A 26518-nucleotide genomic window follows, 5' to 3' on the forward strand; every position below is an offset into this window, starting at 1 on the left:
AAGTTCACTAGAAAGGGAGGTGGGGGGAGACAGAAAAGGGCATGTGGGTGTTCAAGGATGATGGGAGAAGACTTGATTTGCAGTGAACACAGAGTCAATATACAGATGATGTATTAGAATTGTACACCTGAGATCTGTATAATTTTTATTAACCAGTATCACCCCAATAAAGTCAATTTAAAAAAGCCTGAGTATGGGTATTTAATCTGATTAACACCCATTTTTTAAATTGCACAGAAACAGCAGCAAGAAATCACCAAGGTTACTTACTCCCTGAAGCACGTTTCAAGACAACCCTCTTAAATGTGCTCAGAGACCAAAAGCCACAGATAATGGTCTCCCTGGGGCCCAGTGCGTGCCTGCCAAAGTTGCCAAGCAGCACCCAGCCCCTGAACATCAACAAGAGCTATCACCTTGAACCTGGATAATCACTGCAAGTGATCACACTGATTATGACAAAAAAATATAGTCCTTCAACAAACAATTGTTAACTTTCAACAGATAAGCCATCTCCTACCCTTAAAATCAACCTCCCTTCGCCCTGGCTGGCGTAGCTCAGTGGATTGAGCATGGGCTGCAAACCAGGCATCGCAGGTTCGATTCCCAGTCAGGGCACATGCCTAGGTTACAGGCCACAGCCCCCAGCAACCGCACATTGCTGTTTCTCTCTCTCTCCTTCCCTTCCCTCTCTAAAAATAAATCAATAAAATCTTAAAAAAAAAAAAAAATTCAACCTCTCTTCAACATCTACCTCTATTATGCTTCTATCCTAAACTGCAAAGGCACTCAAGAGCTAGTGTTCTAGTCTCTGAGGGTTCCAACCTTAACAACACTGCTTCCAGACTGGAGGCACTGACAACAGCCCAGCCCCACTGCCTTACCTAGTGGGAAGTCTGCCCTAACACAGCACAAGCAGGTCCCACCCCAACCTACCCCCAATCCTTCCTGCCGTCTTTCTCCCACATGCTACCATGGCCTGCACTGATAACTGCCCAACCTTCATGCTACAACAGGCTCTCACTCCCACTGTGGTATGTGCGCAGGTTCAGCTCACCTATCGGCTTGCCAGATGGAGTGCCTAGGGCTTCAATTAAAGCGCACCCTTTCCATCTCTGTGAAGACCTAACTAGCCTTCCCAGTTGCAACACAGGTTTTTACCTGGATGTTGCAAATAACCCTATATAAAGATTTTGATAGCTGCACTTCACATACCTTAAGGTTCACTGATTTAAAGTGTACAGCTCAGTGATTTTCAGTATATTCCGAGTTGTGAAATCACCACCACCATCTAATTCTAAACATTTTCATCACTCCAAAAAGAAAACCCATTCCCATTAGCAGTCACTCTCCACTAACTCCTCTCCCCAGCCCTGGACAACCATTAATATACTTTTTGCCTACAGATTCACCTGTTCTAGATGTTTCCTATAAATGGAATCAAGTCTCATCCATGCTATAATATGTATCAGCACTTCATTCCTTCTTACTGCTGAGTAATGTTTCACTGTGTAGATTTAACACATTGTACTTATCCACTCATCAGCTGAAAGCATGCTGCTATCAATATCCATGTATGAGTTTCTGTGTGGAAGTTTTTAGATCTCCTAGAGTATCCTTCGGAGTGGAACTGCTAGGCCATATGGTGATAACAAATCTTTGTGAACCCAAGTGCAGCCTAACTTGAATTCCCTTTGCAATTTTGGGTTCTTCATTCCCACCAAAACACTTTCCAAAATGCCCAACTATATCCTCTGTATCCTGGGCAGCCAGCCTGCCTCACCACAAAGTAATCCTAACAATCCTTGCTAAAATGTAAACCTCTGCTCATTTTTCACCCTGAGAAAAATTTATAGAAGAAAAACCCTTTTGAAATTTTCCCTCAAGAACAGTCAAGCAGGTCAAAACAAGGAAAACACAGTTCAGACTAAGAAGGCATAGGTAGAAACCCTTCACTTCCTTGTACAACCAAAAGGAGGATAACAACCAATCTAAAATCAATTAACAACCAAAAGTGCCAGAAAATCAAATTGCATGGAACTCTGACAACCAAGGAATTAAAGAAAAGATCAACCAGAACAACCAGACCAGTAAGGCAGACTTCAGGGGTCGACTCAGAAAAATCACAATGAGGTGGCTGACTACTGAGCTGGGCAGAACTGCACCACAGGGACTGACTTAAGGGAAAACTGAGATGCAGAGCTGACTATGGGCTATGACTGGGGAGGCCAGGGTGGAAGATACTTCCAGTCTGACAGGAGAGTCTGTTGGAAAGTGCACTAGAGAGGAGCAGGCGATTTGAACTGTTCCCTCTCTGGCCCCTCCCCCACAGGCAGCACAACAGAGCAACAAGGAAGTTTGCCCTGGTGAATACCTAAGGCCCCGCCCCCTTACAACCTATCAGCTCCAAGACCAAATACAGCTCAAATGAAAGAACACAGAAAAACCTCAGAAAGAAAACTAAGCAAGGAGGAGATTGCCAACCTTTCTGATGGAAAATGTAAAGCCCTGGTAATCAAAATGCTCACAGAACTGATTGAGCTTGGTCAAAAAATGAAACAACAAAGGAAAGATACCCAAAATGAAATACAGCAAAATATTCAGGGGACCAACAGTCACAAGAAGGAAACCAGGATTCAAAGCAATGATTTGGAACAAAAGAAATAAACATCCGCCCTGGCTGGTGTGGCTCAATGGACTAAGTGCCGGCCTGTGAAACAAAGGGTCACTGGTTCAATTCCCAGTCAGGGCACATGGCTGAGTTACAGGCCAGGTACCCAGCTGGGGGCACGTAGAGGCAACCACACATAGATGTTCCTCTCCATCTCCTTCTCCCTTCCTTCCCCCTTGGGGGGGGGGGGGGGGGGGGAGAAAGAAAGAAACATCCAACTGGATCAGAACAAAGAAATAAGAATTCCCCCCCCCAAAATAAAGAGAGGATGAGGATTCTCTGGGACAACCGGAAAAGTTCCATTATCCCAATTATAGGGGTGCCAGAAGGAGAAGAGGAAAAGTAAGAAATTAAAAACTTCTTTGAAAAAATAATGAAGAACTTCCCTAATCTGGCAAAGGAAATAGACTTCCAGGTAGTCCAGAAAACTCAGAGTCCCAAAGAAGTTGGACCCAAGAAGGAACACACCAAGGCACATCATAATCACACTGCCCAAGATTAAAGATAAGGGAAGAATCCTAAAAGCAGCAAGAGAAAGGGAGATAGTTATCTACAAAGGAGTGCCCATAAGACTGTCAGCTGATTTCTCAAAAGAAACCTGCAGGCAAGGGGCTGGAAAGAAGTATTTGAAGTCATGAAAGGCAAGGAACTACATCCAAGATTGTTCTATCCAGCCAAGTTTTCATTTAGAATGGAAGTGCAGACAAAGTGCTTCCCAGATAAGGTCAAGGTAAAGGAGTTCATCATCACCAAGCCCTTTATTATATGAAAGGTTAAAGGGACTAATCTAAGAAAAATAAAAACATGAACAATAAAATGACAACAAACTCACAACTATCAACAAATGAACCTAAAAGAAAAAAAACAATGAAAAAAAAAAAAAAAACTAAGCCAACAACCAGAACAGGAACAGAATCAGAGAAATAGACATCACAGAGGGAGTTCAGTGGGGAGGGGGAAGAGAGGAATGGGGGGGGGAGAGGAGAAGGTACAGGGAAGACGAAGCATAATTAGTAGGCATAAGATAGATGGGGAGAGATAAAAAATGGTATAGGAAACAGAGGACTCAAAGAACTCATATGTACAATCCATGGACAGGGCTGGGGAGGCAGGGTGGAGGGGGGATAAAAAGGAAAAAATTGGGAAAACTGTAATAGCATAATCAATAAAAAATACTTCGAAAAAAGAACCGTCAAGTGTACTACAGAATAACATGGCACAAGTTCAAGAGTAATTGCAGTTTTCTGGTTAGTATAACTCAAATTCTAAATCTCAGCCATAATAATTGAGTCACTTACGGGGAAGTTGTTGTGGACGCTCAGGGGGGAAAAAATCTCCCTTTGGTAAGGCCCTCTCATCCTGAAAGAGAAAGAGAAGACCATTTGCAACAGCAAAAGACAGAAATGACATGCATCAACAGAGGCCTTTTGAAAAATTATGATACCCCTCACAATGGAATACCATGCAAATATCAAAAGAAATGTGGCCAATTTCTTGGAAGCTTTTGTGTAAATCGGGAAGGATTAAAATATATACTCATGTATATATTATGGGGGATAAATAGGACCTGGGTATGAAGCAAAAGCAAGATTCTCTCACACTATCTTTTTCATGCTTTTGGACTTTAAATGACATGAAGCAATTTATCTGTCTACTCACTTATTTTTTTGCAAATTGGCTTTCTTTTTATTTATTTTTAGGCAGAGGACAAGGGAGGGAGAAAGAAAGGAAGAGAATTATCGAAGTGTGGTTGCCTCTCCTACACCCCACACCAGGGAACCTGGCCCAAAACCCAGGCACGATGCCCTAGCTGGGTATTGAACCGGTGACCCTTTTGGTTCTCAGGCCAGCACTCAATCCACTGAGCCACACCAGCCAGGGTGCAATGATCTATTTTTAAAAAAACTGAATGTTCCTTTGTAGTTCCCTCCTGAATGTGAGCGTTAACTACATTGCCCTCACCATGTTCCAGTGATGCTTGTATTAACTGTTATCTTTGGCACAGCCATAGGGACAATGTTTATATTGAAGCACTTCAAGAGAACTTTAAAGGCTGTCTAAACCAAAGACTTAATAAGGTTTACAACAGATATGATGCTAAACATACTGAAAATTGGAAACCCAGATATATAACTATTCTTTTGAAATTGATCACTTGCTCAAGTAGGATACTCAACTGACCTCCTGACCATACCAATCAGCCAACTGTGCAAAGAAAAATATATCTGAAGTTAGAGCTGCCTGAGCTGTCATAAATGTGCTCACCATAGCCATACTCTAAACTTAGACCAGCGCTTCTCAACCTTTTTTCATTTCATGGCACCTATATAAACTGATTACTGCAATTCTGTGGCACATCAAAAACTGGTTTGTTTGTTTTTTTTTGCCAATCTGACAAAAAATAGGTATAATTTTGATTCATTCATACCACCTGGCTATTATTATGTTAGCTGTTGCCATTTTAAAAAAATACTTTACTCCTTTATTTTTAGAGAAAGGGGAAGGGAGGAAGAAAGAGAGGGAGAGAAAGATCAATCAGATCAGTAGCTTCTCCCCATACATACCCCTACCAGGGAACCCAACCCACAACCCAGGCACTGAACTGGCGACCTTTTGCTTTGCAGGGCAATGCCTGACCAACTGAATCACACTGGTCAGGGTGCTGTTGTCAGTTTTTGACAAACTATGGGAAAAGAGGTCAATATTCCTGACTAAATAATCAGATATTAGATGATTTAATATAGAATTATACACCTGAAATCTATAATTTTATTAACCAGTGTCACCCTAATAAATTCAATTACAGTTAGGTATTACTTGTTTTAAGTAGTCTTGTGGCGCACTGGCTGAAAATCACTGTCTTAGACTGATCCATAAATAATAGCTATGTGCGTACTCCAAATAATCCCATGTTTCTGCTAGACTTATTTGAGCATATTATGGGAAAAGAGATCCCATTAACTTACCATTTTCACGTGCATTGGTCTATCAAATAGCAGTTGGCCATTAAACATAGCTGGTATTACAATTAAGGCTATTTCTTACAATTCTAAGAACATGCATAACAAGAGAGAAATGAGAAAAACAATTCAACTGGTACCAGTCCCTCTAAACAATGAATTTATCAGCAGTTCTTATTTCTCATTACAATTGAAGTATTTGTATTTGGTTTTTAAGTCAGCGTAAAAGGAAAATAAAACTCAAGGGGGAAAAAAAGAAGTAAATTTCAGCTTATACTTTAGGTATAGCGCTTCATTCATACTGCCTTATGCTTTTCACCAAGCCATTCTCTTAAGCACTGGCATCAGTTTTCTGCATGTGTCCAATGGGCCAAGTATCCTAACATTTTTCAAGTACCATGTTTTCTGGACAAAACATTCAGTATGTCTTGCCTGAATTTAGTGACTGTGTTCCTTTGTGGTATTCTCCACTATGGCACAGGATAACAAGTAAGTGCTGCTTCTAGAATGATGACAATCCACTAAAAAGAGAGGGTCCTGCAAAGGCTTGCATATGAAATAATTAAACCTCTCTCCAGCAGCATATTATCTGGACTCCGCCCTTCAAACCAGACTCCTTGAAAAAGAAATCACAGAAAAAAAGACCACTCATGGGAATGTGCCTACTTTCTCAGCCCTTCTTCTATCTACACAAGGCTAAATAATTCCATCCCAGAGAACTTTCAAACTCCACAGAAATGCATTCCTCTAGTCACTCAGGAAACAGTGGTACATAAAGTTACCACTTTCACACACAAACCTGTATTACTAATACAACAATTAAACATTCACCAAGAGTTAAATTCCATTAAAGGATACATATAGCTTGCACAGCTTCAATGGACTGTTCAAAAGTAACAGTGCCTATTCCACGACTTTTTCCATCTTTATCTTCAAGAATGTCTGCCCGGACCACCACACCAGCCATACTAAAAACTTCCTTCAGTTTCTTCCAGCCAACTTTATAATCCAGCTAATCAAGAGGAGGAGAATGAAAATTGCAATGTAAACGTCTTAAAAACAATTTTTATTACATGCATGCAACATGCTTTGGTTGGAACAAGCATTAGAAAAATATGTCCCAAAAACATATGGACTACAATGGGATTTTTCAATAGGATTATAAAGCTGGCCTTAACTGCTATTTAGTGTCTCTTTTCTCGGGGGGGGGGGGGGGGGGGGGGGCGGGGGGCGCTTAAGTCACCACATACATTTATAATATGCTTGTATCTGAATATTAAAAATAAAAATTTGTTCCCTGGAGTTTATTATCATCACTGTCCCCTACCCACTTTCTTTTAAAAATATTTTCCTTTGCAATGAAAGGCATTATCATTTATCCCAGACACAAGAGGGAAGTGTCAGTGTATAATCTCCACTCAGAAACTTTTTTATGCTGCACCTAAATAAACCCACCAAGAATGCAGACTCAGCTGCCACTTTTATAAACACTAGCAAAACATGGTAAACACAGACTCATGGGACCAGTCACACCTGTGACTTATGACTGCAGTGGTCATTAGGAAACAAGTACAACTCCAATGCTGATTTAAAAAAAAAAATCAAGAAGATGACATAACCCTCTCAAGTTTTCTTCTCAAATATCAAATCTACTTTTCTAACACACTGACAAGATTATTTCATAAAGTTCTGATTTTTTCCCCCTACTTCAGACACTGTTTCGTTTACTTACATTTGCTACAAATACTGTGCTTCCAAGTCTTCCAGCCTGTAATGCATGGATAATCTCATTTGGGATGTTAGGATTATTTAGGATACTGGGTGGGATATTAATCATTCCTGGGCCACCTGGTCCCATACCCATCCCACCAGTCGTAGCCATCACCTTTTGCATTGCTCTCCTGGCATGTTCACCATCAGGATCCTAAAACGAGCAAAAAAGTGTTACTGACCCAGTGACAACTAAAACCATGCTTGCACAGTAAGTGTGCCCAAAAATTCAGAAATTGAGAGGCTGTTTCGAAAGCATTTCTCAAAATCTAAAACAAGAAACTCAAATGAACTAAACCACCAGGCCAGAAAGAATCCCAGCTACAGAAACAAGGAAGAAAGAAACGGTGTAAAACTTAGCTCTCAAATGAACTAAGTAAAAAATAAAATAAAAGGGGGTGTGGTGTAGTGGGAGTTTTGACATAATTAGTTGACTTAATATAAAACTTCCAGATTTAAATAAGATCTTCACAGGCTTGGTATAGTTGAATCTTACTAATTCCATGGGGTTTTGTAATTCCTGCAAACCCCATCAGTGATTTTTCCAAAGGTCTGAAAACAGTTCGAGATCACCAAGGTACTCCATCCTTCACGTTATTCAGGCGTCTGACTCCTGTATAAAGTCTGGACAGGTTTGTGAAGCTCTGGTATTGACACTATTCAACTCCCTGCCCTTTCATGTATCACACATTCAACACACAAGAGAACAAACCCTACAATACTTTCCTCCTTGACCTCTGAATATACTGACCTTTCTCCAAGAAAAACAGGTAAAAATAAGTCCAGAAAGGACTGAATCACAAAGAAACCCCTCTCTCTTCCTTAAAGGAGAAAAGGTTATTTGATCTGAATTAGATATGAACATTTTAGTCACAATAAACTCAATTTTAAAGAGATAATTAAAAAAAAAAAAAAAAAAAGCCCTGACTGGTGTGGCTCAGTGGGTTAGGCACTGTCCCACAAACTGAAAGTTCACCGGTTTGATTCCCAGTTAGGTCAGGGCACATGCCTCAGTTGTGGGCTGGGACCCCAGTTCGGGACATGCAAAAGGCAGCTGATCTATGTTTCTCTCCCTTTTATTCTCCTTCCCTTCCCCTCTCTCTAAAAATAAATAAAATCTTTTTTAAAAAATAGGGTAACAGTAACAATTTTTATTAAAAAAAAAAAAAAAAAAAAAAGGTGGGCCAAGAACAAGAGTTAAACTGGGTAAAACTGTAGGTACAGAACCCTTTAAAAACAATAGAAAACCACAGGTTCAGCTTGAGGGCCTCTGAGAAAACACATTTAGCCACAAATTCAAAGTTTTTATAGGAGTGACTACTGAAGCCTATGACTGACCCTCTTCCTTTAAAAACAGGTTGGTCTGTTCCTTAAAACATAGTCCAGAACTATTTTTATCTTCTCCTAACTCCAAATAAGGACAACTCAGCAATTATAAACAATATCCAGTGTTTCAAGAGCTTACTTCTTTGACTTTCAGTGGTCTTCCACTCAGACTATGCTTGTTTAGAACTTCAGCAGCTTTTTTCATGCTCTCTTCCATCTTGAATTCAACAACACTATGAAGAGTCAAAAGAAAATGCGTGAAACCAGTTCTGTAACTAAGGGTTCAATTGCTAGTAAGTAACTAGACAATACTTACGCACATCCCTTTGGAAGAGGCCACAGACCAATCAGAAGAGCAAGGAAAGGGGGAAAAAAAGAACAGAAAAAAAATAGTAAGTAACAATGACAGTTATAAAAATGATGTATGTAACAAAGTTAGGGTTTTTTTTAAAAAAACCAACCCTTCTAAGAGGAAGCTGAAGAAGTGTCTTGCCTAGCCTTCCTTACTAAAAGCTGGGTTCCTCATTATCTCCTTTTCCTGCACATTACAAGCATTGCACTACAGTTGCTGAAGTTATAATAAACAGACCTAAATTCAGGTTCTCCCCCCCCCAAAAAACAAACAAACAAAAACAAAACAAAACAAAAACTCACACAAACTTTAGATCTGTTTCCCTCTGTATTCAATCAAGTCCTTATCATACTCCTCCTAAATCCATCCCTTCCATAAATTGAGCTCATCCTTTTGATTATGCTAAGCCATTCTATTCCGCGACAGAAAATAGTTTATTTTCTCTTTAAACTAGGCCAATTTTAAACGTTCAGGTTTTAAATATTTGTTTTACAATTTACTGGCACAGAGGCAACTTTTTGTAATCTTTGATTCACACAACTTTCAAATTCAGCAAACAACCAAGGATAACATTTTCTAGACAAGAACACACGTTTTACATTAATATACCACCACTAAAATTCCATGCATAATTCACACACAGCCAATTCCTCTGTTAACAAAGAGACAATGCTACGATTGGTCCCCAGTAATCAAAATTGGGCATCCAAACAGAATACCAAAAAGCTCTTTGGCCAGCCATTTGGAAAAGCGGGACTCCTTTTGCAAATCCCTTCCCACCCCACTCCAATGTTTGGCAAAATCAAACATGGCTACTGTAACATGAGCACTCACTGCCTTCCTGATTTCATTCGATTCCACGCCACCATACAGTTACATTTTTCATGTAGTAAATCCACAGAAGAAATTCTCTCAGACACTTACCCTTGACTTTCCTTCAGCGTCCATTAAGAGCTCCACGTATGTTACCTCACCAACTACAAATCAGTTTCCAGACGACACATAAACCAAGGGAGAAAAGCCAAGAAAACAATGGGAATTTAGAACAATCATCAGCAACCTTGTATGGAGCCTCTGCCTTATAAGAAAGCCCAGAAACACTCCATATTCTCTAAACCACAGAACTAGGCATTACAGGTGTGCAGTAAAGGTAGGTGAAACTCATTAACAATATGTCCTTGATGTTCCCCCACCACAAACAAATAATTTCCACAGATTTCCATATCAATTTCTGTCTGGACTCTCATTCATGACTAAAGGCAATCCAAATCTATAGGATAGAAGTCTGCATGATTCACTTTTTGGGAGAAGGGAGGAAAAGTTCTACACATACCCTCTCACTGGTGAAAGCAGGTAAATGGCACCCAAATTGCAATGCCGCTAAGCTTAGCTCAAATGCTAAATCAAGGCACATAAATATGCTCAAAGGCGTACACACAGTGTTGCGGGCTACATGGGTGGGCAACCTGTATAATAGCACAGGGCCCTGCACTCAGGAGGGCCGCGTGCTTGGTTTAATGCTGCTGCTGTTGTGGTCTTGAAATTCCTAATTTTTAAACAAGGGGCCCCCATTTTCATTTTGCACTATACCCCACAAATTCTATAGCTAGTCCTGCACACAGCACTGGGCCCGACAACTGTCCGAAGTAGTGATGTTTGAATATCCAACCACAAAACCAAAGCAGCATCTGGATTCTCTGCAGTGAATTAAGCCAGGCTTATTATTCCTGTTGCTTTCTCAAAGTCTTCATTAAAAGACACCGATAAATGCAAATTTAGAGCTCAGTTTGCATCTAAACAATTAAACAGACTCACTTGATTCTAATCTACACAAAGGGAGAAAAACAAAGCATTTCAAAAGAGTCTGCAGATTTTCCTCAAGGTGTGGACTGCCAATTCATGACCACCATAACCAGGTAGGTGTTAAAACCCATCAAGTCAACCATTAAAATGGCTGCTGAATTTGAAGACGGCAGACAACAAATTTAAAACCTTAACTTAGAGAAAACAATCTCTATGCAGCATCTGCTAAGCCAAGAAAGAGCTTTTGTTCTCAGAAATACCCTTCTTATTTTAAAGGATTATTTTTGGTGGTCAAGTTTTCTCTAATTCAGTTTGATTTAGCAGTACAAGGGTAAAAATAACCTTCCTTAATGGATAGGCTCAACAAGTCCTGCCTATTTTAACTCTTTTGTTCTAAGGATATTAAAATTATAGTATTTTTAGCCCTGGCTGGCTTGGCTTAGTGGACTGGGCCCAGCCTGTAAACCAAAGTGTCACTGGTTCGATTCCCAGTCAGGGCACATGCCTAGGTTGCCAGGTTGCCTGGTACAGGGCACGTGAGAGGCAACCACACAGTGATATTTCTCTCCCTCCCTTTCTTTCTCCCTTCCCCTCTCTCTAAAAATAAAAAATTAAAATCTTTAAAAATAAAATAAAATTATAGAATTTTAAAATTAATACTGCAAGATATTTAAATGTAAAATAAAATTCCTTTTAAATAAATAAAATTGACAATTTGAAAGGCATATTTATTAGTAATATATTTACATGTCAGTTGAAAGCAAGAAGGCCAAGTGTTCAAAGTTTAAGTCTACAGCCTTGCACTCCTTGCCCTTTCCTGAAATGTGAACCAAACCAGCACTTTATACACAACAGGAAGGAGAATCATTAGAGTGACGAAGAAAGGAAACAGGAACTGGTAAATTTAACACAGACGACGCACTCCTGAGGGTAAACTGAAAAATAACCACAGACAAGGGACAGACATACAAATGGGCTTTATTTACCCATACAGAAATAAAGCAATTCCAAAAAGTTGTGGCCTTTCCTGAAGCCATGTTAAGAGCCATTTACTTCAACAACAGCAGCCATTTGAGGACCAACAGCCCTTGTCTCCACTCGAATAAAAATGCCAAGTATATCAAGCCAGTGAAGAGAGAACCCAAGTTTATTTCCTATGACCTGTGACTACCGCCTAATAACCTTAATAAATAAAAGAACCACAATATCTAACTCAAGGACAGCTGTACTACTGTTAAAATTCAAATGCTATTGCATTTGGCCAGTTTCTAGACTGTGCCCATAAAGATACTTTATCAAAAAGATAGCACTGCAACCTAGAAACCAAGCAAGTCCCAAATAATTTTTTTTCCATAGTCATAACCATTTTAATAGAAGCCAGGTTTAGAAATCAGGACTTTTCACATTTAACATTCTAGTAGTGGCACACATCCAACCTTCAATCCCCTGAAACAAAAATTTGCTTAAAATGTTCCCTCTTCTTTCCCCCCAAATGATACAGTTTAGTAAAAACAACATTTACATTAAACTAACCCTCCCTCCACTCAGGTTGGCCATAAGTGAGGCAGTCACTGTGGCTCTAGCATGGGTAGTGCTTGCTATTCCCAAGGATCATCAGTAGTAACCATGCTCCTCCTAAATCCTGACCTCCACCCTGGGAGACCTCATCCATTGAGAGATGTGAGCAAAGGCATGTCACAGGATCTGTAACAACTGATGATTCATACTTCCCTATAGAAAAATAATGAGAAACCCTATAAAAGACTACTTCTCTTTTAATTCTAAATATTAAATAAAGCAAGACTTGTTTAGTTGTCAGTATAACTATCAACAAAACTTGAAAGACAAAATTATCAATCTGCTCATACTCAATGAAATAAAGTTTAAATGAGCCAACCAACCAAAGCAGAGCACAGTGAGGACTAATACACATTTTCACAAACTGGCAGTAGCAAGTGTCACAGAAATGGCATTCTCAGGTATGAATGTAAATTTCTGTTGCTCCTCTCTCCCCCCCTGAATATGGATGGAATCCCAAGAGTTTGCTGAGACAAATTCTGTTGCAGCTTAAACACCGAAATGTCTACAAGGAAAAAAACTAAGACCTTGAAAAACCTAATAATGACAAATGTTATCACCTACCTTTATTTTAAAATGCTCCAAGAAATAATTCTTAAGCAATATTTAGGTGGATTATTAAAAATATTGCCTCAAGGGAAAAAATTTTAAAGCAACACAAAAGTTTTATACATAAATTTAAAAAATATATATTTTTAAAATATGTATTTTCTTGAGAATATATATACATATCCTCAAGAACAAAAGGCACCAGGAGGTTAAGCAGATAAGCAACACCACCCCCCCGCCCCGAAAATCCGGGCAGTCCTTGGAGCTACTCTGATTTAACACTTCTGCATATATTTTTACCACAAAGAGTATTTGTTTCTGTGTTCTCATTTACTTCTCCCGTCTGAAATGGACCAAAAAAAAAAAAAAAAAAAAGAGGGAGTAGAGAGGCCCAAGTCACTGAAGAGAATTCACATGTGAAAAGGTCTATAATTTAAAGGGGTGGGAAAGGGGCTGGCACAACAGCAGGGCATGTTATCAAGTGTTCTCACCTCATAGTAAGGTAGCCACCGTAAATGAGGTGCATAGAATAAATGCATATTTAAATTTGGAAAGCTGGTTTAATATACACAAGGATATGTATAATTTGTTTTTATATATAACTTGTTTATATTATGGCTTGTTTCTTTAACACATACATGGCAAAATAATTATTCCACGCAGTGATTACTTAATCTATGGCCTGACTCAGGTGACAGAAGAGCACTAGACCAAAGGCCACCAAGGAAGCCAGGGAGGCTGCACTGCTGAGGTTTTTAACCCAAGTTAACAGGCCTTTCAAAAATGCAGGCTGGATTTCCAACAAAGGAAAACCTGAAGGAGCCAAATAGACTGGATAGGGATTTTTCTGAAATTGAAAATAAGTTCTGCTCCATAGACCCACCATGAAGATTATCTCCAAGAGCCACCGGAGGCCTTCTACTGCACTATACATGCTCTCTGGGCCTTGGTTTTCTTTCAATCAGCGGGAATCTGAAATTTACCTGCCCTAAAGTGATGCATTAAATAAAGACAGAAGGCTTACATGCTTAAAGAAATCTTTGCTTACGCAAGAAAAACTAACTGCTGCTAAACTTGGGATGGACTGAAAGTAAACTACATCACTGACCTCCCTTTCTTCCCCCCAATGTGCTCCATGCTTACTAGCTGCAGCTCATCCTGCCTCAGTGCTGCAGGTTCCCGGGCTAGGCCAAGAGACAAGCAGCCCCACACCAAGCTTTCTTCATCCACACAGGACTTCCCAGGAATGTAGCACAATACAATTTAAGTTTAACATACCCAAGATTACCTCTGCTCATAGAACTCTTACTTTTTTGCCCAATCCTTATGGACAAAAACTTTAAGATGTGTATCCCAATAGCTGTCAAGTGATGAAAATTAGGTAGCTGTATAAGACTGTTAAGTCACTCAAAGTTGGTTTGGTAATCTCCAAATTTCGTATTATACTGCCTCTTAAATTTTCTCAACTCAGTAAAAATTCAGTCTTTGAAGCTGCCGCTTTTTTCCATGCATTATCTCCATAAAAATTACTGTGCACAGTCAAAAGGAAGAACAGAAACCTTTCCCTTGTCCCACTGGGACACTGAGAACGGGAAGGGGAAAGCTCCAGGAAAGAGGGCATTCAATTTTAAAGGCTATGAAGCTCTTTAATTTATGTCTCTAACTGTTATTATGGTGTGAGCTAAAAAGCAAGCTGACTCAGAACACAACAAAGCTCTGAATATATAATTTTCTCTTTAAAAATCAGCAATGTTGAGCCCTGGCTGGTGTGGCTCAGTTGGTTGGAGCATAATCCTGTAAACCAAAGGCTGTGGCTTCGATTCCCGGTCAAAGCACATACCTAGGATGTGGGTTCAATCCTTGGTCCTGGTACACATGGGAGGCAACTAGTTGGTGTCTCTGTCTCTCTGTCTCTCTCTGTCTCTCTCTCCCCCGCTCCCTCTCCACCTCCCTCCACCCCCCCTTCTAAAAGCAATAAAAAAAAAAATGCCCTCAGGTAAGGATTTAAAAAAAACCCAGCAATGTTGATTTCATGACAGTGCCACCAAACAAGCTTTGTGATCCCATCCAGGGTTTTGAAAAAGCCAGAGAAAAAGTGACTAGTTCACATATGTGAACACTGTTAAATGATAAAATTAAAGACAAAGGCTATAAAATACACTTGGTGTCCAAGGAGGAGAAAGATGGAGAATTAGGGAATGGTACCTGAGGGTATGATTAATAATTAGACCCTGGCTAGGTGGCTAAGTAGGTTGGAGCATCATCGTGTACACCAAAAAGTTGCCAGTTTAATTCTGGGTTGGGGTGTGTACAGAAGGCAACCAATCAGTGTTTCTCTCTCCTCCACTTCTGCTCTTAAAAAAAAAAAAAAATATATATATATATATCCCCTTAGGCGAGGATTAAAGAAAGTTTTGTTAATTAAGAAAAGTTAATTATTAGCCTTAGAAAAGCTCCTGTCCTGTCCTACCATCTCAGAGTTACCACCTTAAGGCTGAAAAGTGGCAATTAGACAGTGTTTCAGTGACATAACATTACTCAGATCTCTAAGCTGAGGACAAATAGAGCCCTGGACAGGTAGTGCAGTTGATTAGAGTGTCATCCAGATATGCCAAAATCGCAGGCTTGCTCCCCTGCCAGGGCACATACAACAATCAAGTGATGAGCCCTGACTGCCGGTTTGATTCCCAGTTGTGGGTTTGGTCCCTGTGAGAGCATGTACCAGGGCAACGGATAGAGGTTCCTCTCTCACTTCACATGGATGTTTTCTCTCCCTGTTTCTCCTCCCTTCCCCTATCTGTTTTTAAAAAATAATTTAAAAAAGAATTAGCCAATGAATGCATGAACGGGTAGAATAATAAATGGATGTCTTTCTCTCTCTCCTTTATACTAATTAATTAATTAAAAAATGAGGACAAACAATTCTAGTTCTCAGTCCACTAGTTTTCTGAAACAGGATGATCTCCTCAGGGATGGACTCTAACAATGCAGGCTGATAAAGAGTGTCTGGATTGTCACAGCCCAAATCTCTGCTTTCTCCATGCTAGATATTATCTTGAGATGAATGCTTTTAGGGTATAAGTGCCTCCATCAACAATTCTTTTCCCCTGTGCAGTAACGAGTCTTCAAAATCTTTAAAAGTTACTTACAACAGATTTCTAGTAAGTAAGAGTTCAAATAACCACTTAAACTTATTTTTGGTATACCAAGACATGAATAAAAATCTATTTTGAAAACCTCATAATAAAAAGCATAAAAACATTTCTTAAGGAGTCATATGTATGTAAACAGTTTTTTTAGACTTCACATACTGAATGAATAAAAGCATTGCCATAAAAAAGATGACCTTTCTCTTATGAATTCCTTTACCCACAACCCATCAGTTAGTAATTTAATCAAGCAGAAAAGTAATTTAACCTGTACAGGGGAGCTCTAAGCAAGAACATTTTAAGGTTTGTTTAAAATTACTGATTTACTGCACACCTGTAATTCTAAATTACACCACCAAAAATACACTGAAAGGGCTGAGCCAGGGCATTTGTAGCAGTATGCCATGGGAATATGAGAACCAGTTTGGAAGTATCCGAATAAACCACCAGGCTGGCTCTACACTTAATACAGTTCAAAATAGGAAATTGAGGTGAACTGCTTCTACATCCAGAAACATCATGGCGGCGGCGGCTGCTATCAGCTTTAAGGCTTCCAAAACTGAATTACTGAATGGTAAAGCAGTAAAAATGTCACCTACTTTATCCATCATGTCCCAAAACTGGTTCACACACTCTTAAAAATGAAAAAATAATTTGGCCTGCAATCTCTTACAAAATGCTGCATTTTCAAGGCCACATTCCTGGTTCTTGGAACTACTATACCTTATTATCAATGGAAGTATAAATTCAGTGGTTCAACCAAATCACAAGAACACAAATTTGGGGGTTATTCCAAAAACTAATTCAAATGAGACCCAACTTTACTGTACAGAAATTCTAAGCTTGTATTAAAGCAGCAGTCCCAAAAACCAAGAACACTGAGTCTGGGATGCCACATGACACGCCCTTCAGACAAAAAGAAGAAACTTCACTCTTGCCCTAGGAGCATTGGCAGGAATGATTTGGCTGATCAAGGCAGGAAAACAAAACTCACACCAAAACATTTTCCATCCATGTTATCTGGAGAAATACTACATGGGAGCAGCATACAAAAACTGTACAGAGAGGTTCACAGTGCCTAGTGCTTCTGGCATGTCATGGTCAAATCAAGAGATGGGACAATAATGGCAGTAGACCATTCATATTTTCAAAACCCAATGCTGGGAGCACCAGTACACATACCAAAATGGCCTATCCAAGTGGCAGCTCTGTCTGTCACTGAAATGTTAATCATTTGACAATTCAATCTCAAATCTCTTTTCATTGTGAATGCTCCAAAAAAACCAGTACCTTTTAGTCCTTCAAAAAGACTCTATTTAAGAATAATTTGAGTCTAAGTTTCCTTTGGGAGTGGGGGTGAGGGGAAACCTTGAGACATTAGACAAATTGTGCTCTAAGAACAGTTTCATAAACCAGGGCTGAGCAAGCTCTTTAGCCCTGAGTGCCACCAGCAGGACCAAGAATCAGGAAGGAAAGGAAGACAGAAGAAACAGAACAAGAGTTTGGAAAAGAGAGGACACAAATGGTATGTGCAGAGGGCAAGGCAGAGGACCACAGAGGCAACCAACCTCCTCAGACCTCCTGGTGGCAGCAGAGCTTCCATTGCTTCCGGCCCTAGGCCAGAATTTGGACACCTGGGCCTTGACTAATGTGCACCTGAAGATACTGCATTACACAGCACATGCCTTATTCTGAGCTCTCCAATTGCCAATCTAAGTGTTTTTCCCCAGGGGAAAACAGCCTAACAATTTAAACACAAGCTAATGTTTTATAATTTAGAATCTGAACAGCACAAGTTCCAACTACCAAATTTTGATCCCAGGAAGACATCCACAAAATTTAAACAAACTAACTTCCCAGAGAAATTTAAAAGCTAAAAAGAGAGAGAGACGGGGGCGGGGGCGGGGGGGGGGGGGGGGGGGGGGCCGCACGAGAGAAAAAGTAAAACCTCTCCCATCTAACATAAAAAATTCAAAATATTCCCTTAACACAAAGAGGCTACTCTCAACCTTAAATGAAACCCTATTAACCATATTAAGCCAGTAAAATCATTTATAGGCCAAGGGACCATCAAACTACCCTGTTTGACACACAGGTGCATGACCACAAAAAAAAAAAAAAGGAAAAAAAAAAGAGAAAGAAAAGAAAAGAAAAAGAAAAAAAAGTAGGATGGGTAGGGGAACGTAACTCTCAAGCCTGGACAGAACACATGCTCTACCCAGAACAGCTTCCACTGACGAAAAAATAACCAAGGAATTAGCCACATAAAAGATGACACACCAACCTTCTTACCCTACTCAACCACCAGTACCATTACCTTTTTCTTTAACCAGGTCTTTAAGTGACTGCCATTTCACATCAAAAGGTATGTTTGTAATGAAGGCTCTATATCTTTTGGTTGGATTGGCATATGGCTCAAAGCGATTGCCTCCTCTCTTTATGTTTTTCTCCTTTCTCTTCTCATTCTGAGTAGGTCGTTCTCCTTCACTAAATTTGAAAGAGGAAAAAGGGTCCATATGTTAGCACAATATGAAACACAGTATTTGCCAGGTTTATGATTTCACACAAAGTTATATATAACACAAGACTAATACTGATTTTAATGAGACATTCAAACTAAAGTGTTCCATTGAGCAGAAAGCTGCAATAGTTCACTCCTTAAATCCAACCATCAAGAACCATTCTCAAAAAAAGTATGCTCTCCTAGTCCTTCACACATTCCTATGGGGCATAACAGAGGTGGGAGTGAGACGCCAACTCCACCTCAGGTACTTTAATTCCAAAATAGAAACAGGAAAAGAGAAGGAAAGATTTACAAGATTTGATGAAACAAAAATGAGGTCATACACATAGGCCCAACCAATTTTAGCTTCACAAATAAAAGGACCTTCTGCTATTTAAAAACAAAAACATTTTTTGGTTGTTTTAACTGGGAATGTAAAATGGTGCAGCTGCTACATAAAAAGTCTGGCAGTTACTCACTACATGATCCAGCACTTCCACTCCTAGGTATATACCCCAAAGAAATGAAAGCAAAGACTCAGATACTTACACACCAATAGCAATTATTCATGATAGCCAAATGCTGGAAACCACCCAAGTGTTCACCAACAGATAAGTGGAATGAACAATATATGACACATACATACAAAATAATATTCAACCATAAAAAGGAATGAAGTACTGATACATGCTACAGCAGGTGAACTTTAAAAACATGCTAAGTGAAGCAAGCCAGAGTTTCTGTTTGGGAAGATAAAAGCTCAAAATGGAAAGTGTTTCTTGGTATAACGTACAACATTGTACTTAATGCCACTAAATTATATGGTTAAAATGGCAACTCTTACATACACTGTACCACAATATAAAAAAAATTTCTAATGGGAAGAAACCATTCTCTATACAACCCTACTTCAAGGCTAGGAAAACAGAAATCTGAGCAACCCTGATAAGACAGCACACAAACTATCCCAACTTTAGCAAAGAAGGGTGGATGTTTTATTGGCATAACCTCTCCTGTAATACTTTTTACCTTGGTGTGTTAGGTGCCTCCAGGCAGCAACATTTCATTTCTAAGCTCTATATATACCAATTCAGTTTAGACTGAGACATGGAGAGGGAAAAAAAAATAATAAAATAAAAAGGCAGACTTCCAAAACACAGAACTTCAGCTGGACAGGCCATAGCCCAGGGACAAAAGGCCAGTGTGTACAGTCAGGGCAGCACCCATGCATTGGCCAAGTGGGGCTGTTCCCTGAGCTGCCTGCTCAGTTCAGCCCCTCTGACCACAGGCAGACCTACACCTGGTAAGTGCTGACCAGGAACTGCGGAGCTGGCAGCCACAAGGAAGTTCCTCTCAGGGCACTAAGTCCTGCCTTTCTGCTTCACTAGCCCCGTTCTTTCCACCTGTGAGAATCCTGCGATTCCCAAACCACAGGTTCAGGCTGTGATTCATGACACAAAGGGGGGGGGGCGGGGGGAGCGGGCGGCGGGAACCCAAGACTATGGTACTGACGATTTACAAAATAATCTTTATTTAATTGGAAGGCTGGTCTTTATTCTAGGATTCTTCTTATATGGGTAAGAAATAGTGTTTAAATACTGGATGGTAGCTGGAAGACTTTCTTTTAACATACTTTCTTGAAAAAATTAGAAAGTTAGCAATTTTTTTGCAGTTTCTTAAGTTTTTTTCCCTTTTCACTGGTCCCTCATATCCAAACACAAGGGTATCTAATAAAGGTATCACCCCAGACAAAAATAAGCAAAGCAGCTTCCTCTGTGATCTGAACCATACTTCAATACGCAACAGACTTCCACCCAGCAGGTGTGAGAGGTATGGACACTCGACTCCTCCGATTCCTTGAACTCTACTCTGTCCACCCAGGTTCACCTCATGCTGGCGGCATACCACTAACACATCTCAGAAGAAACCTGTCTACTCCATGTGAAAATCCTGCAGCAAAATTTGCCAGACAGTATCTCTGTCAACTGCTTAACATCAACTGCTTAACTCCTTGGCTGAGGAGGAGGAAAATCTTAGTATAAGTGCATAAAATGCACATGTAATCTACATTTCATGGACCCACTGAAGGTCTGTGGATAGAAATATATTTAATATAACTAGTTTCTTTTGAAACCCAAGTATTTCACAATTCATCTATATAAAAAAAAGTTGTGATACAGGGTCCATAACAGTAATAGTTCCAGTCTGTGTTTTCACAGACTGCTGAGCTCACCTACTAATTACAAAATGTATAAATAACTAATTACAGCCAAAGCAGCATCTAAGCCGGATGCTGCTGTGTATTTGGTTTGGGGTTAATCCATATCACATGACTCACCACTGAGAAAGCAGCTCATATGGATCATGCTTAAGGTGTGAGCACAGCACTGATGTACCCAAATCCTTTGCTTGCCAATCATTCCTCATAAGTAAAAGGCATTAGAATTATCTCTTTGTCTCTTCCAGCTTCTTAAATCGACCATTTCTTTCCCTGGCCAGGTGCACTAAAGGGTTTGGGGGGACGGGGAGTGCACAAGAGGCAACCAATTGATGTCCCTCTAAAGTCAGTATTTCTTTCTCTCTAAAATCAATAAACAAACACATCCTCAGGTGAGGATTTTTTTTTTATTTTACAAAATTGACATTTTCTTAAATCTAACAATCACCATGGATTCTATTCTTGACAAAACTGGGAGAAATCTCACTCAAGACACTTATTCAGCCCTGGCTCATGTGGCTCAGTGGATTGAGTGCCCACCTGCAGGACTTCGAACCAAAAAATCACTGGTTTGATTCCCAGTTAGGGCACATGCCTGGGTTATGGGCAAGAGGCAACCAATCGATGTTTCTCTCATACATCAATGTTCCTCTCCCTTCTGCTCGCTCTAAAAATAAGTAAATAAAATCTTAAGGACACATATTCAAGTATAGAGGATGTGATTAATTTAAGAATGGTGGTATTGAAAAGTCCATTTTTAATATGTTCAATCCAATGTTCTCCCATCTTTAGGATAAAATTGGGCAAATAGTCTTCTCTGGCCCTAAAATATATTTAACACTCAATTCTGAAACCCTTTAGAAGTTAGAAGTACATTTTCATAGACAGAATACTACAGACAACAATGACAAATACCACAAATTTAGGATATTACAGATATTAAACATGCTAAGTGAAACACACCTACCATATGATACAATCATCCACAGCCAGATACTTACAGGAGAAAATAAAGCACATATCCACACAAAACCTTGTCCCTGAATATTCATAACATTATCTGTAGTATCCCAAAACTGGAAATCTAAATGTCTATTAACGGTAAATGAATAAACAAATTGTAGTGTATTGATACATGGAAATACTACTCAACAAAAAGTAATACATTACACACAACAGGGATAAATCGTAAAATATTTATATCAAAAAAAAATTACACACCAAGTACAGTATGATTTCATCATATAAAACTCTAGATTTGAGAAAATCTACTCTGGCAACCTAATCTACAGCAGGGTTTCTCATCCTTAGCACTACTGACCTCTTAGGCCTAATGATTCTATGTTGAGGGTGGGGAACCCTGCCCTGTGCACTAGAGGGTGTTGAAAAGCATTCCCTGATCTGTTAGGGATTCCAGTAGCAACCTCATCCCTGTCTTGAAAGTGAAGATGAAGGTGGGAGGAGGGGCTCAGAGGATTACAAAGGGGTGAGAAAAAGCTTCAGGGTGTTACTAAATCTTGATTCAATGAGCGTTTCATTTAATTAAAATTTATTGGAGTGACACTGGTTAATAGAATCATATAGGAGAGTGAGGGTTTTATATACTGACACTTTACCAAACGATGTGCAGTTTATTGTGCCACTTACAACAGGTTTTTAAAATTTCTTCTCATGTTTATTAAATTTCAAACCTAACCCCAGTAACTGACTTGTAACTAAAACATAAAATAACAAATTTGTAACCTCTCAAAGAAACTTACTGTCAAGTCCCAGGAAGTTATCTACCTAGGCCAGCTAAATGTCTTACCAATCAATATTCTCCTTGCTAATTGGCTTTCAATTCCCAATTACCAGTGATTCTGATTATATTTGATTCTGGCACCCAGGCATCCACATACATTCTAAATAGAATTAAAACCTTTTCTGAAATTCGAGAAACCTGTCTCATAATACATCAAAAAAGACCAGCCAAAAATATGTGAAAGTACCGTACCTTCCAAGTCAGTGTATTTAATGGCTTTGCATGATTCACTCCCTTCATTCTTTGAAAATCAGTAATTTTTGTCAATGATCCACAACACTAAAATTATATATACTATAAAGATCACCACTAAAATAAAATGAAGTGCCTACTCCACAAAAAACTGCTACTTTTCTTGTTTAAAACAATGGATCCCTACTCTCTCATGCCTCCACAGCATTCCCATGTATAGTACTTTTACTTGCAGAGTTCTTCAATCAAGAATGTAGTCTGAAATGGCAACCCCAATACCCTGAAATCCTGAACACATCCCCTAAGGCAGGGGTGTCAAACTCATTTTCACTGGGGCCACATCAGCCTCATGGTTGCCTTCAAGGGCTGAAACAATTTTAGGGCTGCATAAATGTAACTACTTCTTAACTGTTAAGGAGTTGAAATGACATTCAGCCCTTTGAAGGCAACTGCAAGGCTGATGTGCCCCCCGGTGAAAATGAGTTTGACACCCCTGTCCTAAGGGAAAAGACTCCCCCATTCCCCTTAACTCTTGAGAACCACCCCTTATGCAAAATGATTCTTCGAAGAAACCTTTTCAATCCTAAGCCCCTCTAATGCATGAAGAGGTGGAGACCACGGTTCACAGCACTATGGTAGCTCCAGGTCCACCACTTAACCACCCACATAATTCAAGTTCTTTTCCTCTCTAGTTCTTTACCAGCAAAATCTGTATCCATAAAGCTCACAGGATGCTGTGAGAATCAACAGTATAACAAAAAAGCAGCTTGGTAAATGTTAAACACAACATTTCAGGGAGCAGTGATACAGGCAACTAAGAAGTAGGGTCCCACATCAAAGCCTAAATCCCAAAGTACCTTTGCTAAGCCTCAGTTCCTTCATCTGTAAAAGGTTACTCTCCACACAGGTTTAAAGGACACACTTGGCACACAGTGACTATGGCAATGACACATTTTCCTACCAATAATTTTCTTGAGGGCAGTAGGGAGGGGAACTGATTCACTCCTAGCCTTCTACCATTGCGCATACCGATTAGGCTTTAAAAACAAGCTCACCAAAGCAATGGCTGAGGAAACCTAGATGTTGTACTTATTATAGACTACTGAAGGAGCAATTCAGTTTTCAGTTCTATGAATGCAAAACTCTGTAAAGAGAGAACCCACCTGAGAACCCTGAAAAGAAACAAGCAATCTAATGTTTGCAGACTGTTAACTGACATAACCATGAATAAAATCACAGAGCAAAGTGAAAAAAAGAACTGGCTGCATTGCATACAATCAAACAATTGAGAGCCCCCTATTCTAATTCTGAGCTCAGGATCTTATGTATCTTATTTTTACGTGTAACAACGGTTTTTGAAGTACAGTTCAAAAACAACAAAAGCACTCGAATCATTGCAAAGCAGCAAGGGTCCTGATGTCAAGATGTCCTCCTCCCCTAGCTTCTTTGGGTCAATAACCTTATATCCTGAGTTTCCTCAACTATTACAAAAAAAATTTTTTCTGCCTTGGCTGGTGTGGCTCGGTAGACTGAGCGCCAGACTGTGAAGCAAAGGGTTGCTGTTTCGATTCCCAGTCGGGATACTCTGGTTTCTCTTCAGAACGTACAAATCTTTCACCTTTCACCCAATCGGGGCACAGGCCTGGGTTGCGGGCGATATGCCCCAGTAGGGGGCGCTCGAGAGGCAACCACGGATTGGTAAATTTCCCTTTCTGTCGCCCTTCCCCTCTAAAAATATATAAAATCTTTAAAAATTTTCTTCTTCTTAGTTGCAGAACAGAATAGCATAAACATTACCTCCCCAGTTATCTATACTAAATATAAATTTTTATTTTTACTATCATGTTATGTTTGTCAAATGAATCAGTCACAAAATATTTGAAAATGAGTGGAAAATGGTAAATTTTTAAAATACCTCAGATGCTAAATATTCTATAGATAGTTCAACTTCTCACCTAGTCCAATTCTAGCAGCCCTCCATTCTGTGATTAAGTGCTTTGAAAGAAAAAAAATACATGATATAAATGTCTCAAAGGCCTCCTAATAGAGCCCTCAGAAATCCAACTAGGCTCCCCTAGACGGACGATGAAAAAAGGCTAAAATAGGCACATCCCTTTCCATAGTTTTCAATAAAGTGTTGATACTATTTCCAGAACACCTTACTCTTGATCTCCTAAGGAAAGTTTAACATAACTATATTTAGCGAATGCTCATAAAGTGCTTTAACTATATTCACTTTTAATCCCCGCAAATTGTAGTTACGCACATTAAAAATTTGAGGAAAAGTAAATTTGTAACAGAATGTATAATTCTGTTTACAAGAAGTTAACAAGAAGCTGGGGGGATGGGGAGAATGGGAAGTTATTGGTTAATACTAAAAAAAAAGTTTGGGATGATAAAAAAAAATTCTGAATATGGATGGTGATGTTGCGCAACACTGAATGCACTTAATGAAACTGAATGGTGCACTTAATGAAACTGAATGATACACTTTAAATCGTTAAAACTGTACATTTCTATTATGTATATGTTACCTCAATTTTTAAAACACTTATGGGAAATCAAGTATATGCTCAGCCTTCCCCTCTTCTCCCCCCACAGGTGCTAGTCGGAGCCAAAACGTCTTCTTTCAGGTGACTGCCATCAGAATGAGTGGGTTTCACGGGGACACAAGATCATGTTTTACAGAAAATTTTAAAACCAAGGATCCGAGACAGAGCCCCAAGCAAGACTCTAAAAAATGACGGAGTTTGGAAGTGGATGGCCAGAAGAATGATGGAAAATGTTCCCCTAGAACACGGAAGAGAATGTTTCCTCTCTTTTTTCTGTTTGTTTCTAAAGGTGAACACGGAGCAGAAGACTCCATCGCTCCACTAATATCCACCGCACACCTGAGGGAGGAAGTGAGAGGCAAAGAGCGGAACTCGAGCCACAGCGTGGGACACGCGCCTGAGACTGGAGGGGTAGAGGAGGCGGCCGGAGCCGTCCTCGAGGCCCCGTACTGAACCTACCCGCCTTCGCTACCGTTTATCCAGGCCGAACCCGTGCCAAGTCCTGCGCGCTAACTCCTTTCCCCCTCCCCCCCACTTTACCGATCGGGTTACTAAGACCCCAGGCAAGTAGGTGTTGAGGAAAAAATGTAAACCCCCGCGCACAAGGTCACTCGACAGGTGAGCGGGACGCAGACTTGGGGGTTCGCTAGCTCTAAGGCCCGCTCCATCATCCCCTCCGCGCAGAGGCCAGGCCTGAGGCCTCGGGGTTGGACCTGGCTTGGAGGAATCGGGCGAGTGGAGGCCCTAGGACCAAAGAATAGTCTTTGAGGCGCTCCCGGGGCCGCCCAACTGCACTCCTCACGGCCTTGGCTGCCCACACCCACGGCAGGCCCCTCGGGGAAGGCCTGGACGGAGGCCGCGCCAGGGAGCAGCCAACAGACATAACGGAGCTGCTGCCGGCGCCACAAAATGCCGGCCCGGAACAAGGAGACGTGAAATACTCACCCTTTAGGCCCCGGAGCCCCGTTGCCGCTCGGCGCGCCGGGCGCACCGCTTTCTCCCTCCATTTTGGGCTCTGTCGCCGCCACCTCCGCCGCTGCTTCAACCCCTGCCGCCATTTTCTCCGCGTCTGGGCTTTGTGTGAGTGAGCAAACTGC

At 40.3% G+C, this 26518-nt stretch overlaps 1 protein-coding gene across 19 annotated transcripts in view; it reads right to left on the reverse strand.

Moving 5' to 3' along the window:
• Positions 1-26518, reverse strand: part of HNRNPM (heterogeneous nuclear ribonucleoprotein M) — a 43897-nt gene extending 17379 nt beyond the window's left edge. For 11 of the 19 annotated variants that reach the window (XM_028519199.2, XM_036032716.1, XM_036032715.1 and 8 more), the window contains exons 1-9: positions 26367-26518; positions 18473-18642; positions 10001-10053; positions 9041-9048; positions 8864-8957; positions 7361-7552; positions 6487-6640; positions 5635-5684; positions 3967-4027 (exon numbers count right to left, since the gene is read on the reverse strand). In XM_028519199.2, coding sequence (XP_028375000.1) covers positions 3967-4027; positions 5635-5684; positions 6487-6640; positions 7361-7552; positions 8864-8957; positions 9041-9048; positions 10001-10053; positions 18473-18642; positions 26367-26479 — 895 coding nt within the window. In that variant the 5' untranslated portion in view covers positions 26480-26518. Of the gene's footprint in view, positions 1-3966; positions 4028-5634; positions 5685-6486; positions 6641-7360; positions 7553-8863; positions 8958-9040; positions 9049-10000; positions 10054-18472; positions 18643-26366 lie in introns of those variants that run through there. The other 8 variants (XM_028519196.2, XM_028519198.2, XM_028519197.2 and 5 more) reach the window with 3 other exon arrangements.

The sequence above is a fragment of the Phyllostomus discolor genome, chromosome 8, assembly GCF_004126475.2.
Source record: "Phyllostomus discolor isolate MPI-MPIP mPhyDis1 chromosome 8, mPhyDis1.pri.v3, whole genome shotgun sequence".
Taxonomy (NCBI): domain Eukaryota; kingdom Metazoa; phylum Chordata; class Mammalia; order Chiroptera; family Phyllostomidae; genus Phyllostomus; species Phyllostomus discolor.